Raw genomic sequence first — 16,197 nt, 5'->3', positions numbered from 1 at the left:
ATTAGCTTTTTTAAAAACATGGGTTGACCATCAACAGCATCCTATATCAAATTCCTATATATTCTGAATAATAACTAAAAAGCATTTTTTGCCAGTAGGGCCAAGACGCTCTTTATTTATATTAACTTTTTAATTGAATGATATTCAGTAACAATAGTAAGAGTTGTTATAACCTATTTTATTGCCTTTGTTCCCAAGACAGACACATGCCAAAACCTCTATTCATTGCTGAACACTTGAAATTGGAGTTTGTATTTCTTCTGCTACTTAATTGTTACCTATTCCTAATCTGTTCCTTCTCCCAAAATACTTGAGATAGCAGCATGAAATTGTGAAAACCTTGAGCCATGTTGTGTAATTAATGATTTTTAAATAGGTTCAAGGAATCCTTGTAGAATTGAGTGACTGCTGGTATCCAGATGAGTGTGGTTTAAGTTATACTGGACGCAGGAACTTTTATTTAAGCAACTAGAGTCCAGATTAGCTATTCTTGACCATTAAATTGTCAAATATGAGTACGGCCATGCCACCCTGAACACACACGATCTCGTCTGATCTTGGAAGCTAAGCAGGGTCAGGCCCGGTTAGTACTTGGATGGGAGACCACCTAGGAAGACCAGGTGATGTAGGCTTAAAAAAAAATAAAGACAAACATGGCAGAGTGGCAGAGATCTGTCCCCAGATCTCTCCCCTTGAAACAACAATAAGCTGAGCATCTAACAACAAATAACACTCAAACTGCATACCAGCACATCTGAGCGTGGGATCTGTGCATAAGAGCTACTACAGGTCAGAACCCCTGGTGTCGGGTGGTGGACTGGGAGAAACAAAGAAGCTGCCTCTCACAGCAGCTGGAGCTCCCTGTAAAAGGAGGGGGAGGGAAGAGGCCGCAGTGAGTTTCCTGAATAGCCCTGCCTGGGAGTGCTGTGAGCTTTGTGCAGCTGACAACAGGGCCCAGTCATCAGGGTGGAAAGCAGAAAAGCAAGACAGCAGAGAAACAACAGTTGATTTTTACCAGCAACGGTTGCAAAAGTGAGGCCGAGCCACAGCCTCCAAACCCCAACCAAGAGGGCCCCTCCCTCCATACCCTCCGAGACAGAATACCGAGGAGCCACAGGGGAATCTGAGCAAACGCTACTGAAACTATCTGTAACACTGACTGACAGGAACTGAGACTGAGGGTAGTGAGCATGATTAGACATGTAGAAGGAAAAAAAGACATTATTAAGACTTTATATAAAGCAAGATCCAAGAGGCTTAGACATCACCTACTGGAAACTAAAAGGAAAACACCTTCTTTGCAACAGGCTAAGGACCGTTATATAATAAATCTTCTTTCTGGAAAAGAAATCAGAGTACACTTCCATTAATGCCTGAGTAGAGAAATAGTCCATTAAACACCATGAACAACCAAGGTGACAAGGCATCTCAGAAAGAAAGAAAAAAAAATCTCCAGAAAAGAAGCTTACAGACATAGAAATATGTGACTTAAATGACAGAGAATTCAGAATGATACTTCTGAAAAAATCAATGAGCTCCGAAATGAATTATATCAACAATTTCAAGAATCGAAAAAACAACTAGATGAGCAGAATGAGTTCTTCAGCAAGGAGATTGGAACCCTTAAAGAGAACAATATAGGTCTGGAGATAAAAATCACACTGCAAGAATTGAAAAAATGAAAAAGCAAGCTTGGGAAATAGAGTTGACCAAATGGAGGAAAAGATCAGTGATATCAAAGACAGAAATCTAGAAATAAATCAGAAGGAAGAAGAGAGAAAACCAAGAATGAAAACTAATGAAAGAGAAATACAAGAACTAGCTGATACCATCAGGAGAGGAAACATAAGAATAATGCACATTCTCAAAGGGGAGGAAAAAGGAACAGGGATTAGAAAGTATTTTAAGACAAATAGTGGACAAGAATTTCCCAAATCGCAGGAATGAGCTGGAACTTGGAATTCAAGAAGTCAACAGAACACCCAATTATCTCAACCCAAAAAGGCCTTCACCAAGACATGTCGTATTAAAATTATCAAAAATCAACAACAAAGATAGAATTCTCAGGGTAGCCAGGGAAAAGAAGATGGTAACTAATAAAGGAAAACCAATTAGATTATCGTTGGACTTCTGAGTACAAACATTACAAGCCAGAAAGGAGTGGAATCAAATATTCAAACTATTAAATGAAAGGAACTACCAGCCAAGAATAATGTATCCAGCTAAGTTTTCCTTTAGATATGAAGGAGAATTTACGACCTTTCCAGACACACAAAAATTGAGGGAATTCTCCACTACGAGGCCTGCACTACAGGAAATACTGAAAGGGGTCAGCTCACCTAAAACGAAATGACAAAAAAAATACATAATTAGGAGTAAGGTTACTAGAAGGCTGATAGAAGCAGAGGAGTGCAACCATCACTAAGAAAAGGGCATTATAAGCTTAAATAATAAGAGATTTGCTATAGCAAGATAGTAATGGACATTCAGCATACATAGGGACAAATTAATATAACAATGACTGAAACGTGGAGAATTCAAAGATCCAAATTCGCAAAGGGGAATGGAGATAAGGCACACGCAGAAGAAAAGGGATGATTGTATATATATAACTAATCTTTACATATTCATAATGGATAAAAAGATTCAGAACCAAAGTATATAACATAAAACAAGAAGGACCAGAGGGAAAACCCACAAAAGCCAACCAAAATAAAAAACAAACAAACAAAAAAAAAAACAAAAAAACCCACAAGGACAAGGAAGCAATAGAAACACTGAGCTGCCAGAGAGCAAAAGGTAAAATGGCTATTAAGAAGATCTCATATTTCAAGAATCACCCTAAATGTAAATGGACTGAACTCACCAATAAAAAGACACAGAGACGCAGAATGGATCAAAAAACAAAACCCAGCCACATGTTGCCTCTAGGAGACATATCTCAGATTCAAATACAAATATAGGCTCAAAGTGAAAGGGTGGAAAACGATATTTCAAGCAAATGACATTTAGAGAAAAGCAGGAATAGCAGAACTAATATCGGATGAAATAGACTTCAAAATAAAAAAATTTAAAGAAAGAGACTGAGAGACACTTCATAATGATAAAGAGAATCATCCACCACGAAGACATACCACTTATTAACATCTATGCTCCCAATCAAGGAGCCCTAAAATATGTAAAGCAATTACTAACAAAACTAAAGGGAGGAACAGACCGAAACACTATCTATCATAGTAGGAGACTTAAATACCCCACTATCAGATATGGACTCATTTTCCAAACAGACAATCAATAAGGGAAAAACATCCTTAAATGACACATTAGACTAGTTGGACATGATTGACCTTTACAGAGCTTTCCATCCCCAAAAAAGCTGTTTATACATTCTTCTCTAGTGCACATGGAATATTCTCAAGAATTGACCACATACTGGGACACATAGATAGCCTCAACAAATATAAAAGGGTTGAAATCATACCAACCATTTTCTCTGATTATAATGCTTTGAAACTAGAGATCCACTGTACAAAGAAATCAGGAAGAACCACAAATACATGGAGATTAAACAACATGCTACTGAAGAATAAATGGATCAAAGAAGAGATAAAAAGAGAGATCAAGAGATACATAGAAACAAATGATAAATATAGTACCACATATCAAAACTTTAGGGACACAGCAAATGCGGTCATAAGAAGAAAGTTCATATTACAGGCCTATCTCCAAAAACAAGAACGAGCCCAAATAAACAACCTAATGCTTCATCTTAAAAAAACTAGAAAAGGAAGAACAAATGAAAGCTAAAGTCAGCAGAAGGAAAGAAACAATCAAAATTAGAGCAGGAATAAATGAAATTGAAAAAAAAAATACATAAATGCAACAAAGAGCTAGTCCTTTAAAAGGTTTAATAAATGGACAAACCCCTGGCTAGACTCACTCAAGAAAAAAGAGAAAAAACACAAACAAAATCAGAGATGAAAGAGAGGAAATTATGACAGACACCACAGAAATACAAAAGATCATACAAGAATACTATGAAAAAGTATATAACACCAAATTTAATAACCTAGAAGAAATGGAGCAGTACTTAGAAAAATACAACCTTCCTAGACTGAATCAAGAAGAACTACAAAATCTAAATAGACTGAGCAGTATGGAAATTGAAACAATCATCAAAAACCTTCCAAAAAATAAAAGTCCAGGACCAAATGGCTTCACCAGTGAATTCCACCAAACGTTCAAAGAAGATTTAAAACCTATCCTCCTCAAACGCTTCCAAAAAATCAAAGAGGAAGCAATAATTCTCAACTCATTTTATGAGGCCAGTATCACCCTGATACCAAAACTTGGTAAAGATAACACAAGAAAACTACAGACCAATATTTCTCATGAGCACAGATGCAAAAATCCTAAATAAGATAGTAGTGAACTGAATACAACAACATATTAAAAAGATTATACACCACATTCAGGTGGGCTTCATCCCAGAGGCACAGGGACGGTTCAACATACACAAATTGATTAATGTGATACACCACATAAAACAATTAAAAAAGAAGAATCATATGATCATATCAATTGATGCAGAAAAAGCCTTCGACAAGATACAGTATCCATTTATGATCAAAACACTTAAAAAAAGTCAGTATAGAAGGAAAATACTTTAATATAATAAAGGCCATATATGACAAGCCCTCGGCCAACATTATACTTAATGGTGAAAAACTAAAAACCTCTCTAAGATTAGGAACAAAGCAATGTTATCCACTATCGCCACTGTTATTCTATATAACATTGAAGGTCCTAGCGAGTGCAATCAGGCAAAAGAAAGATATAAAAGGCATCCAAATAGGAAACAAAAGAGTCAAACTGTCACTATTTGCGGATGACATGATTCTCTATATAGAAAACCCTGAAGACTCCACAAGAACTCTACTAGAAACAATAAGCAAATACAGTAAAGTCTCTAGATACAAAATCAACATTCAAAAATCGATAGCGTTCCTATACTCTAATAATGAAGTGTCAAAAAAATAAGTGGATAAAATAATTCCTTTTGCAATTGCAACAAAAAGTATAAAATACCTAGGAATGAATTTAGCGAAACATTTGAAGGACCTATGTAATGAAAACTACAAGATCCTATTAAAAGAAATCGAAGAAGTTACAAAGAAATGGAAAGATATTCTTGTTCTTAGATTGGAAGAATCAACATAGTTAAAATGACCATATTACCTAAAGCATTATACCGATTTAAGGCAATCCCATCGGCAATTAAAAAAAAAATAGAACAAAAAAAATCATCAGATTTGTATGAAAGCACAAAAGACCGTGAATTGCCAAAGCCATCCTGAAAAAAAAGAATGAGGCCGGAGGCATCACTCTGCCCAACTTCAAATTATACTGCTAAGCAACAGTAATCAAAACGGCATGGTATTGGCAGCAAAACAGAAACAGAATTGAGAGCCCAGAAGTAAATCCATATTTATATGGGCAAATAATTTTTGATCAAAAAAGCCAAAAATATACAGTGGAGAAAGGAAAGCCTCTTCAATAAATTGTGCTGGGAAAGCTGGACAGCTAGCTGCAAAAGAATGAAACTAGATTGTGTCTATCACCACACACCAAAATTAACTCAAAATGGATTAAGGACCTGAATATAAGACCTGAAACAATACAGTGCATAGAAGAAAACATAGGAACTAAACTCAAGGACCTTGGACTTAAAGAAGATTTTATGAACTTGACCTCAAAGGCAAGGGAAGTAAAAGATAAAATAAATGAACAGGACTACATCAAACTAAAAATTTTCTGTACAACAGAAGACACCATCCACAAGGTAAAGAGACAACCATCTGAATGAGAAAAGATATTTGCAAGCAACACCTCTGATAAGGGCCTAAATTCCAAAACATACAAAGAACTCCTACAACTCAACAATAAAAAAACAAATTATCCAATCAAAAAGTGGGCAGAGAACCTGAACAGACACTGCTCCCTAGAGGATATACAAATGGCCAACAAATATGTGAAAAGATGCTTAACATCGCTAGCTATTAGGGAAATGCAAATCAAAACCACAATGAGATACCATCTTACCCCTGTTAGAATAGCTATAATCACGAGACAAGTAATAACAGATTCTGGAGAAGATATGGGGAAATAGGAACCCTCATACACTGCCGGTGAGATTGCAAATTGGTACAGCCACTATGGAAAACAGTATGGAGGGTCCTCAAAAAACTAAGAAGTGATGTATCATATGATCCAGCAATCCCTCCACTGGGTATTTACCCCCAAAACTTGAAAACCCATATCCAAAAAAATATTTGCACACTGATATTCATAGCAGCGTTATTCACGATGTCAGGACATGGAAGCAACCAAAGTGTCATACGATAGATGATTGTCTAAAGAAGCTGTGGTACATTTATACAATAGAATATTATTCAGCCATAAGAAGAAATGAAATACTGCTATTTGCAACAACATGGAAGGACCTTGAAGAAATCATGCTAAGCGATATAATCCAGACAGAAAAAGTTGAAAATCACATGATATGTGGGATATAAACCTAAAAGGAACAAGTGAACAGGATAGAGACTCAGGAACATTGACAATAGATTAGTTTAGGTTACCAGAGGGTAGAGGGGAGTGGGTGGGGCGAGGAAGATGGGGGGGGGGAATTAAATCATTTCTTCAATTAAAATAATGATTTTTTAAATTTTAAAAAAATTAAAATATTTAAATTCATTGAAATACTCCCTCAAAAAATTGTGAAATATGAAGTATTAGTATACTAGAATTTTTTAAATGACAACTTTTTCTGCTATTCAACTCTGAAAATGTATTTATAAGATACAATGCATTAAAATTTATGAATACATCCTTGACTTATCTCTACAAGTCAGATAGTCATGATTTATCTCAACAAGTCAGAAAGTCAGGCATTATCTAATATGTTATATAGTTTGTCTTAATGATTTTGCCTAACAATCCAGAAGGGAAAGAGTGTAAATGGGCTTAAAACCACCTTCGAAATAAAAGTGCAGATTTAGAGAGTTTCAAATCCTGAAATGACAGCTGTTCTCTGATCTGGATTTAGGCCATAGAGCTGTGTTGTCCAATTGTCAATTTTCCTCATCAAACACTTTTAGCAGAGTTTCTTTTTCTTTATTGGGGAGGAACGGGTGCTATGTTTTTGGAAAAGCAGAATGGAATAATAGTTTATTTGGAAATTCCATAAGGATAGAAAAAGAAATATAGTCATATTTCTTGGCCATACTTGACTTAAGAAATTTAGTACAACCCATTGTTCTGATTCCCACTTCAGTGTTATTTTTGCTACATTATACTTCTTCCCTGGCTCAAACTCTAGTCTATTTCTGGTTACCAATTTTTAAATAAAGAGCACTACCAAATTCGTAAATATCAAAACAAGTACAATTTGTTATTTTCCAAATTATTGGATAGTGTTTATAGGAGGATATCTTACTAACCCAGTATCAGTTCAGAATGTGATTTGGAAATTATTTTTTTCTACTACTAGCTATGATAATGTATACGCACAATTCGTTTCACTGGCTTAGTTCCTATTCTTCCTAGTGGTGAATGGCTGACATTTGCAAGTGTCTAGAGAGAAGGGACTATATTTTATTTCTTTTTGTAATTCCAAGGCCTGGCATGTGTCTAGATAAAACAAACCTGAATGAATGAGATTAGAAATACTGTCTTCTGTATAGCTGATCCACACGAAGGTTACTTGAATGATAGCCTTGACCTTATTAACACTATGTTTTAATCAACTGATCTGTGCAACCCATATTTGGTTTCTTAAGCCTGGTACTTTTCAAAGGAGATAGTTGGTATAGTGAAACTTTGGATAGAAAAGTGGAAAGGTTGACTATTTGTACAAGAGTCTATGTATTAGTACATTAATATTGTTTTTAAAGATCAACTGTAAGAATGTTTTGAGGAAATAGTAATAATTTTTTAAAATTTTATTATAGTTTCAAGTAAACAGTACATCGATTAGACATTTATATAGTTTATAAAATGATCTCCCTAATTGCTCTTTCTCTCCTCTGGCTCTCCACCTCACCATTACATTAATGCTAACTGTATTCCCTGTGCCGTGCTCCCCATTCCAATGATCATCTATCAACTGCTAATTTGTACTTCTTTAACCCTTCACCCCATTCTCCCAGCCCTCCAACCCCTCCCTTCTGTCAGTCACCAGATTGCTTTTGAGATTTTTCCCCACATAAATGAGAGTGAGTCATCAATGTCTACCAAACTGAGTGATTGCAAATGAGTCAGTTAAATTATAAAAGGGTTTAACCGAATGGCTATCATATGTAAAAAATAGTGTATTTTGGAACTGTAATAAGATCTGTAATAATAACTTATGAATATATTTTTTGAATATATTCTTCAATAAGGAGAGGATCTTGATCTTTTAAAGACTTTGGCCACTTGGGACTGTAAATTTAAGGGATTACTTGGGTAATAATTCTGCTATGTACATTCCCATTTAAGGTTTGTACTCTTAATTTTATTATTGAAAATGTGAATTATTTTAATATTGTACTTTTGTATTTAAATTCTAGTCTGAAGGGCCTTTTAGGATTGTGTGCTTGTGTGTGTGTGTGTGTGTGTGTGTGTGTGTGTGTGTGTGTGTGTGGTTTTGTTTATTCCAGATTGGAGTTTGATCATTAACCAAGATAGTACCTTAACCTAATAACAGTGGGAGGTTTCTCTGGTTGGTAATCTCTTAACATTCAAAGAACTCTAGTCTCTTGTTTAAGATTATTGGTCTCACATCATATAAACTAGAAGGAATATAAACCTTGATAATCACTGAAATGGCATGAGTCATCTGACATTCTCGCAACACTGGGAAAGATAATATTTGTCCTTTATTTTCACAAGATTTATATAATTGGGTGGTAGGGAGGACAAAGATTAGTTATGGGGGTAGAGAGGGAAGTGTTACAGAGATTAGACCTTTAGACTGTCAACCGATGGTCTTGATGCCAATTCAACACCAACAGAAATCCCCAATTTGAGTTGCAGCGAAAGGGGAGACTTTATTGAGTGCAAACAGCTTAACTGTGATACAGCACATCTCTAACAGCTCAGTTGTAATCCAGCTCAGCTGGAGAAAATCACAGCTGTGAAACAGCTCAATAATGCTACAGATCAATTGTGGAACAGCATGGCTGTGAGGAAGCCTTGGGCAGGAAGTTCAGCCCCTCTCCAGCAAAATAGCTCCACTCTGGCCCACGAGACAGCTCTGCTCTACTCCAACCCTCCAAGACAGGACAGCTCCTTGCTGCTCCTGCAAGACAGCTTGAGTGGTGCAGTTCCAGCCAAGGAAATGCATTCTCCACTGGAAAAGGAAAGTGCAGTCCATGAACCACACAGGAGCTTACTTCTATTGAAAGAAATCCCCATCCCTGGTCCCTGATTGGCCCATTCTCATGCAAATGAGGACTTTAAATCCTCAGTTTGATTGGTCCAAAAAGCAGTCACTCTGATTGGTCAGTGAACATGCTAACAGATATAACTGCACAGCTACGATTGGACAGGCAAAGTCTCAGTCCTATTGATTGAAATATGATCCAAGGAACTCTTTTATAAGGGTTGGCTCAGATGGCAGGAACACAGCACAGGCAAGCAGTTCAGAATAGGTGGTAGGCATTTGAGTTCAGGCTTCTCCCTGAAGCACGTCTTTTATGAGGCCCTCTGTTCAGCAATGACTGCTAGGCTCTATTTTTAAACTTGAGTCCAACCAGCGCCAGGAGCCCTTCTTAGTAAGTACCTTCATTCTCAGGTTCAACAAGACTAAGACTTAGTTTTTTAGACTAAGCAATGAATTTAGTCTAATTTCAGGCTTGATTTTAGTCGATGTTGAATAGTAACATACATTTCTATCAATTTTACTTTATATTCAGTACTAATCTGATTAAGTCCATACAAAACCTTAGAGTACCTTGGACAAATTTTATATTGCTTTTGAGGATATATATAAAATATTAATCCATGTGCCACTTTTCTATATCCTCAAAAGCAATATAAAATTTGTCCAAGGTACTCTAAGGTTTTGTATGGACTTAATACACACACACACACACACACACACACACACACACACACACACACACACATATATAATATTATATAGTACATTTGGGCTTATAAACATTTGTGTCAAATTACTAATTCTGATATGTAAATCCTTATACATTTTAGTAGTAAGCTCCTGAGATAGTCTGTTACTTTATAAATTGGGAAATATATAGTTAAATATTTCTGTCTTTCACAAATGTCTGATTCTCTAGGATGTATGCCCTATTCTTTGAGGAGATTGTCTTTCAGAAAGCTTTCATTTACGAGGCAAACCGTGCCTCAGACTCATCTGTTGAATTATAGGTGGTTAACCTAAGGATAGCAAAGGTATTTGTTATATATCACAGGTTCCTTACTAAACTATGAGCTCCTTAAGATTAGTAGCCAAGTCTTAGCATGTTTATATCCTCTATAACTTGCATATGCATATTAGGTACCCAATAAATGTTAATCAAATAAATGAATCTCCTTCCTTTGTTTTATTGGGAATTATTTAAATTCACTTTAGCACTTAGATTTTTATACTAAGAATGCTTTACCAAAGGAAAACTAAATTCCTTTTCTTTTACAGGTGCAGGAGACATTGTTGCAATCATGATTGGCAATCTGAAAGGCACAAAAATTCTACAATCAATTCAAAGAGGCATACAAGTAACAATGGTCATAGAAGTAGGGAAAAAACATGGCCCTTGGGTCAATCACTATTCAATTTTCCTCGTTTCCGTGTCCTTTTTTATTATTACGGCAGCAACTGTGGGCTATTTTATCTTTTATTCTGCTCGAAGATTACGGAATGCAAGAGCTCAAAACAGAAAGCAGGTATGTGATGGTACTTTCTTTCAATTTAAAAATATTTCACTGTATTAATTATAGTTTCGATGTCAGGCATTTTACTATATTTTACTTGCTATACAATGATCCGTGCATGTTTGATGAAACCTGGTAGTTTTAAAAGTATGTGGGCTTCTATCCTCTCAAATATTTTGTTTTCTGTAAATTGTTTATGGCCTTAATCCTGCCTGATTAAGTCTTCTAAAATTTTATTATGGAGCACAGCAAGCATTTAGTCATATGTGGGTATAAATACATATGTTCTTTTAAATACTTTTTCTAAATTATAAAAGAATTTCATACTCAATATAGAAAATTTAGAAATTAGGAAGTACAAGGGAAGAACCTTCACCCCAAACCCCATATAACAAACAAAAAAAACTCTAGTCACCACCCAAAGGTAACTGCTGTTATTTTACATGTATGCATGTGCCTGTGCATGTATGTATTTGTGTGTGGGGCCAGGGCTGGAAAGAGAGACTAGGCTGAATGTCATGAGAAGGCAGGTTTAAAGATCTAATTGTGCATGATATAGTGCTAGGCTCCAAACAGAGTCACATATTCGTAATTTCTACCATATTTTAACAACTAATTTATAAACAAGTACAAAGTATAGAAATAATAGAGTAAAAATATGAAAGCATCATTGAACATGGAAGTACCTATAGTTGTGTGGCATTGATCCTACAACTTTTAAACTATCCCTAATCCCCCTGATATCCTCACATCTCTCCTTACCCAGTTTAACTTCCATGGTCACTCCCATGCATATATCCTCAGTTTCCTTGGTGCTTCTCACTTTTTGTTATACTTACTGTCAAAATCCAACCCTGGTTAAATCCTACGTCCTACCTACTTTATAGCTGCACTTTGCATAGCTGAAGTAACAGTAAAAAACATTGACATATATACAGACTGATCTCACTTTAAATTTATGACTGTAAACTCAGAGTGAGCCCTTAATTTTGCCCAATAATCATACTATGTTTTCTTAGCCATTTCCTCTCCTGCTTACATGTCCACATACATGTTCTTTTCTCCTTAAATCTCTAACTCCTCCAATTTACTCTCAAATTGTATTTTGGATCTTATTCCACGAGAATTGAAGTAATCAAAAGAGTGCTTCCACAAGCTCCTACCACACCTACCCATCTGTCTGCATCTGTGTCTATATCCTATATCTTCTGCCTTGGCATCTGTTACTGTGGACCCTCAAACATGCTATTATTGCTTCCATTTTCAAAAGAACTTCTCTCGATTCCAGGCCAGAAACCTTGGAGTTACTCTTTTTCTTCTTTTTCTCTCACTTCCCATATAACCTCCATAAGCAAATCCTGTTGTTTCTGCCTTCATTATATATCCAGAATCCGATTACTTCTCACCAATGCCATTGCTTCTACCCTGGTCCAAGCCACCATTATTTCTTACCTCCTCCCCATCTCAACTATTTTCACCATAGCAACATAGTGGTATGCCACTTCTCCAGAATGCTCAGTAGGGATTTAATGCTTTCAGCTGATCATCCATTAGGAGATAGAATACAATTTTATGTGTACCAAGAAATTCTTCCAAAGGCAGTGAAATTCTGGCCACTTCATATTCTCTTTCTCCAGTAAGTAAAGATAAACACAATTTATTTGGGAGTGGGGGAGCAGTGAGGATTTCTATATAGCAAGAAAGTTCATTGAATTTAGGAACAGATGAGAAATTGAAATCTTATAAAACACCTTCATAAAGATTAGACACCAGCATATGGTAATGAGTTATGATTATCTCAGTGTTTAAAATTAATTGACGTCTGTCCTCAAAGAAGCAGCTTATCACATTGGTGGCAGGTTCAGCCTGTTACTAGCTGTAGTCAAAAGGATGTTTCAAATTCCTGTGCCAGGCCATTCGATAGTTTCATACTGTGTTAATATTTGACATTGGTATATTGTGCTGTTTTTATCGCTGAGGTTGGAAAGCAATTGGTAACACATATGAGTAACTATTCAAAGGTTATAGTTAACAATGACAAGAGTGTTTGGTTTTTGTATGTTCTTGGTGCAGTATGCATTTCTGTATTCTAAGCACTATATTGACGTGGCATTAAATCCTGTCAGCAAGTAATACAGTTTATAAAGAACTGCCTGCTCTTCCACAAGTTCCATTGGATATTTAACTTTGGTCTCATTGGTTGTTTAAGTAATTTTCATAGTTTATAATACATTTTATAAAAATTGATTATAAATTCCACAAATGGTAAAGAATACCATTAAAACATCATATTTTAGAGAAGGCTTTTGAGAGGGCCTGTTTCACTACTTAATAGGCTATATCTGTTTATCCTTTGGTGGCTAAAGGATTAAATATATGACTGATAATCCCTTTTGCTTGTAAATATTTGAAAGTGCTAGAATGTCATTAACATGATTTTTTAATTCACGTTTACTTAAAAATCATTTCGTTCCATTCCGAATCATATTTATACTCTTATTATTCTTTTCCCCTCAGCTTTATTGACTTATAATAGACAATTAGTTGCTCATGTTTCCATTGCACAATTCAATGAGGTTTTTTTTTTCAATTATAGTTAGCATACAATAGTATATTAGTTTCAATTGTACAGCATAGTGATTAGAGATATGTATAACTCACAAAGTGGTCACCCCACTAAATCTGGTACCCTTCTTCCCCCTTACATATTTTTTACAACATTGTTGACTATTTGCCTTATGCTACACTTTATAACTCCATGACTATTTTGTATCTATCCATTTGTACTTCTTAATCCCTTTTCCCTTTTTCACCATCTCCCCCAGTCCCCACTCCCATCTAGTGGCCCTCAAAACAATCTCCGTATCTATGAGTTTGTTTCCATTTTTGTTGTTGTTATTGTTGATTTTGTTCTTTAGATTCCACATGTATGCAAAATCATGAGGTATTTGTCTTGCTCTATCTGACGTACTTTATTCAGTGCAATTGATGGACCCTCTAGGTCCACCAAAGCAATATCTTTTTCCATCTCCTTCCTTTTAGTCTGTGTGTGCCTTTTAATCTGAAGTGCGTCTCTTGTAGGCAGCATGTGTAGGGGTCTTGTTTTCTTATCCTTTCAGCTACTCTACCTTTTGGTTGGAGCACTTAATTCTTTTCCATTTGAGGTACTTGTTGATAGGAATGTAGTTATTACCATTCTTTATTCCTGTTTTCAATTCATGTTTTATTTTTTCTTTTTAAAGCAGTCCCTCCAGCAATTCCTGTAATACTGGCTTAGTGTTGATGAATTCCTTTATTTTATTTTTGTCTGGGAAGCTCTTTATCTATCCTTCGACTCTAAATAATAGCTTTGCTGGATAAAGTATTCTTGGTTGTAGATCCTGGGTTTTCAACACTGAATATTTTGTGCCAAGACCTTCTGTCCTGCAAAGTTTCTTTTGAAAAATCAACTGCCAGTCTTATGGGAACTCCCTTGTAGGTAACTTGTTTTCTCTTGCTGCTTTTAAGATTCTCTCTTTTAACCTTTGACATTTTAATTATGATGTGTCTTGGTGTGGGCCTCTTTGGGTTCATCCATTTGGGGGACTCTCTGAGCTTCCTGGGGTTGTATGTCTATTTCCTTTACCAGGTTAGGAAAGTTTTTCATCATTATTTTTTCAAATAGGTTTTCAACCTCTTGCTCTCTCTCTTCTTCTTCAGGTACCTATATGTCACATGTTGTTATCATTAATTTTGTCCCATAGGCTCCTTAAATTATTATTATATTCTTGGTTCCTTTTCTCTTGCCATTCCGGTTATGTGTCCTTGGCTTCTCCATCCTCTATATTGATAGTTCGATCCTCTTCTTTATCCACTCTGTCGATTCCCTTTAATAGACTGTTCAGATCAGATAATGTATTCTTCATTTTGACTGGTTCCCTTTTATAATTTCCATTTCCATTTCCATTTTTATGTTTTTTATCTCTTTGTTAAAGTTCTCACTGAGTTCATCTACACTTTCCTTAATTTCATTGAGCATCTTTATAACCAGTGTTTTGAACTCTGCATCTGTTAGATTGCTTGACTCCATTATTCCTGGATTTCTGTTCTTTCATGGTTTCTGCTGCTTTGTCTTCCCATTTTGGCTGCTTTTCTGTGTCTGTTTCTATGTACTAATCAAAGCTCATAAGTCTCCCAGTCTTATTAGTGTGGCTTTGTGTAGTAGGTGTCCAGTGGCACAGTCCTGAGAAGGGTTCAGCTGCAGGCCAAGTTTAATTCCAGCCTATGCCCCTGTGAGGCCACCTGTTAAGATTCAGCAAGCAATCTTCAGATCCTGTGCTTATAGTTGCCCCTGAGAGGCCATGCCAGAAACCGAGGGCAGCTACCACCAGTGTGAGTCCTGGTGCTGCTCAGCAAGTGGCACAGGGCTCGCTAAGGACACAACTGAATGTAGCTTGGGTAGGGCTGCGATTTCAGGGAGGTGGAGTTTTAGGGAATCTTCTGGGTGGAGCAACCTCTGTTATCCAGTTTGATGACATCTCAGCTATGGCGGTGCTGAATCCATGCACCGGGTGGGGAAGGGCTCAACAGAGGAACAATAGATGCTGCCCATACTTCTGCCAAGGAGAGAGCCTTGCATCCTGCCCTCGCTTCGACAACTTGGTGTCTCCCTGTATGTCCTTGGTGCTCCCTCAACAGCTGACCTGATGCTGGTGCTCAGTGCGAGCAGGTCTGTCACCACGAAAGTCTACTCATGGACACGGCCCCTTTTAGAGGCATCAGCAGCTGCCACAGTCTCTGTCCCACTCAGCTGCTTGGGACTGGGCAGCCTCACGTCTTCACCCCTTCCAACCATTGCAGGGCGATTTCTTATTTCTCTCCCTAGTTGTAGGGCTTCTGTTCATCTAAACCCCCAGGTGACTCTACTTGCTGTTTGCTATGTGTTTCCATCTCAACTTTGATGTGGTCACAAGAGGGGACAAACAAAACTTCTATCATTTATGCCATTTTGCCCCTCATTTACATGTTATTTAATTTTCCTTCCTATTTATTTTAAAAGAGTCTGATGCATATGATGGCTATAATTATCACTAAATAGCTAACTGCATTATCCCCATTTTATGGGTAGAAATGGTAATGAAATTGAGTTATGGAAACTTAACTTAATTAGAATATTAGGAATTCATTAGTATATTCAGGAATTTCTTCTTTCTGAACCATTATGATGCATACTATATAATGTCAGGCACACTGATAAATGTATAACTATAAATTTTG

General features: G+C 36.4%; 1 protein-coding gene and 1 pseudogene across 2 annotated transcripts in view; both read left to right on the top strand.

Moving 5' to 3' along the window:
• Window positions 1–16,197, top strand: part of RNF128 (ring finger protein 128, E3 ubiquitin protein ligase) — a 98,401-nt gene that overhangs the window by 58,848 nt on the left and 23,356 nt on the right. For both annotated transcript variants that reach the window (XM_011380979.1, XM_011380978.1), the window contains exon 2: window positions 10,706–10,953. In XM_011380979.1, the coding sequence (XP_011379281.1) occupies window positions 10,706–10,953 (248 nt within the window). The remainder of the gene's footprint in view (window positions 1–10,705; window positions 10,954–16,197) is intronic.
• LOC111732012 lies at window positions 514–632 on the top strand (annotated as a pseudogene).

This window comes from Pteropus vampyrus, unplaced genomic scaffold (genome assembly GCF_000151845.1).
Source record: "Pteropus vampyrus isolate Shadow unplaced genomic scaffold, Pvam_2.0 Scaffold419, whole genome shotgun sequence".
NCBI classification, from domain to species: domain Eukaryota; kingdom Metazoa; phylum Chordata; class Mammalia; order Chiroptera; family Pteropodidae; genus Pteropus; species Pteropus vampyrus.
Note: the sequence above shows the minus strand (reverse complement) of the source record. Positions and strands in the feature narration are given on the sequence as shown.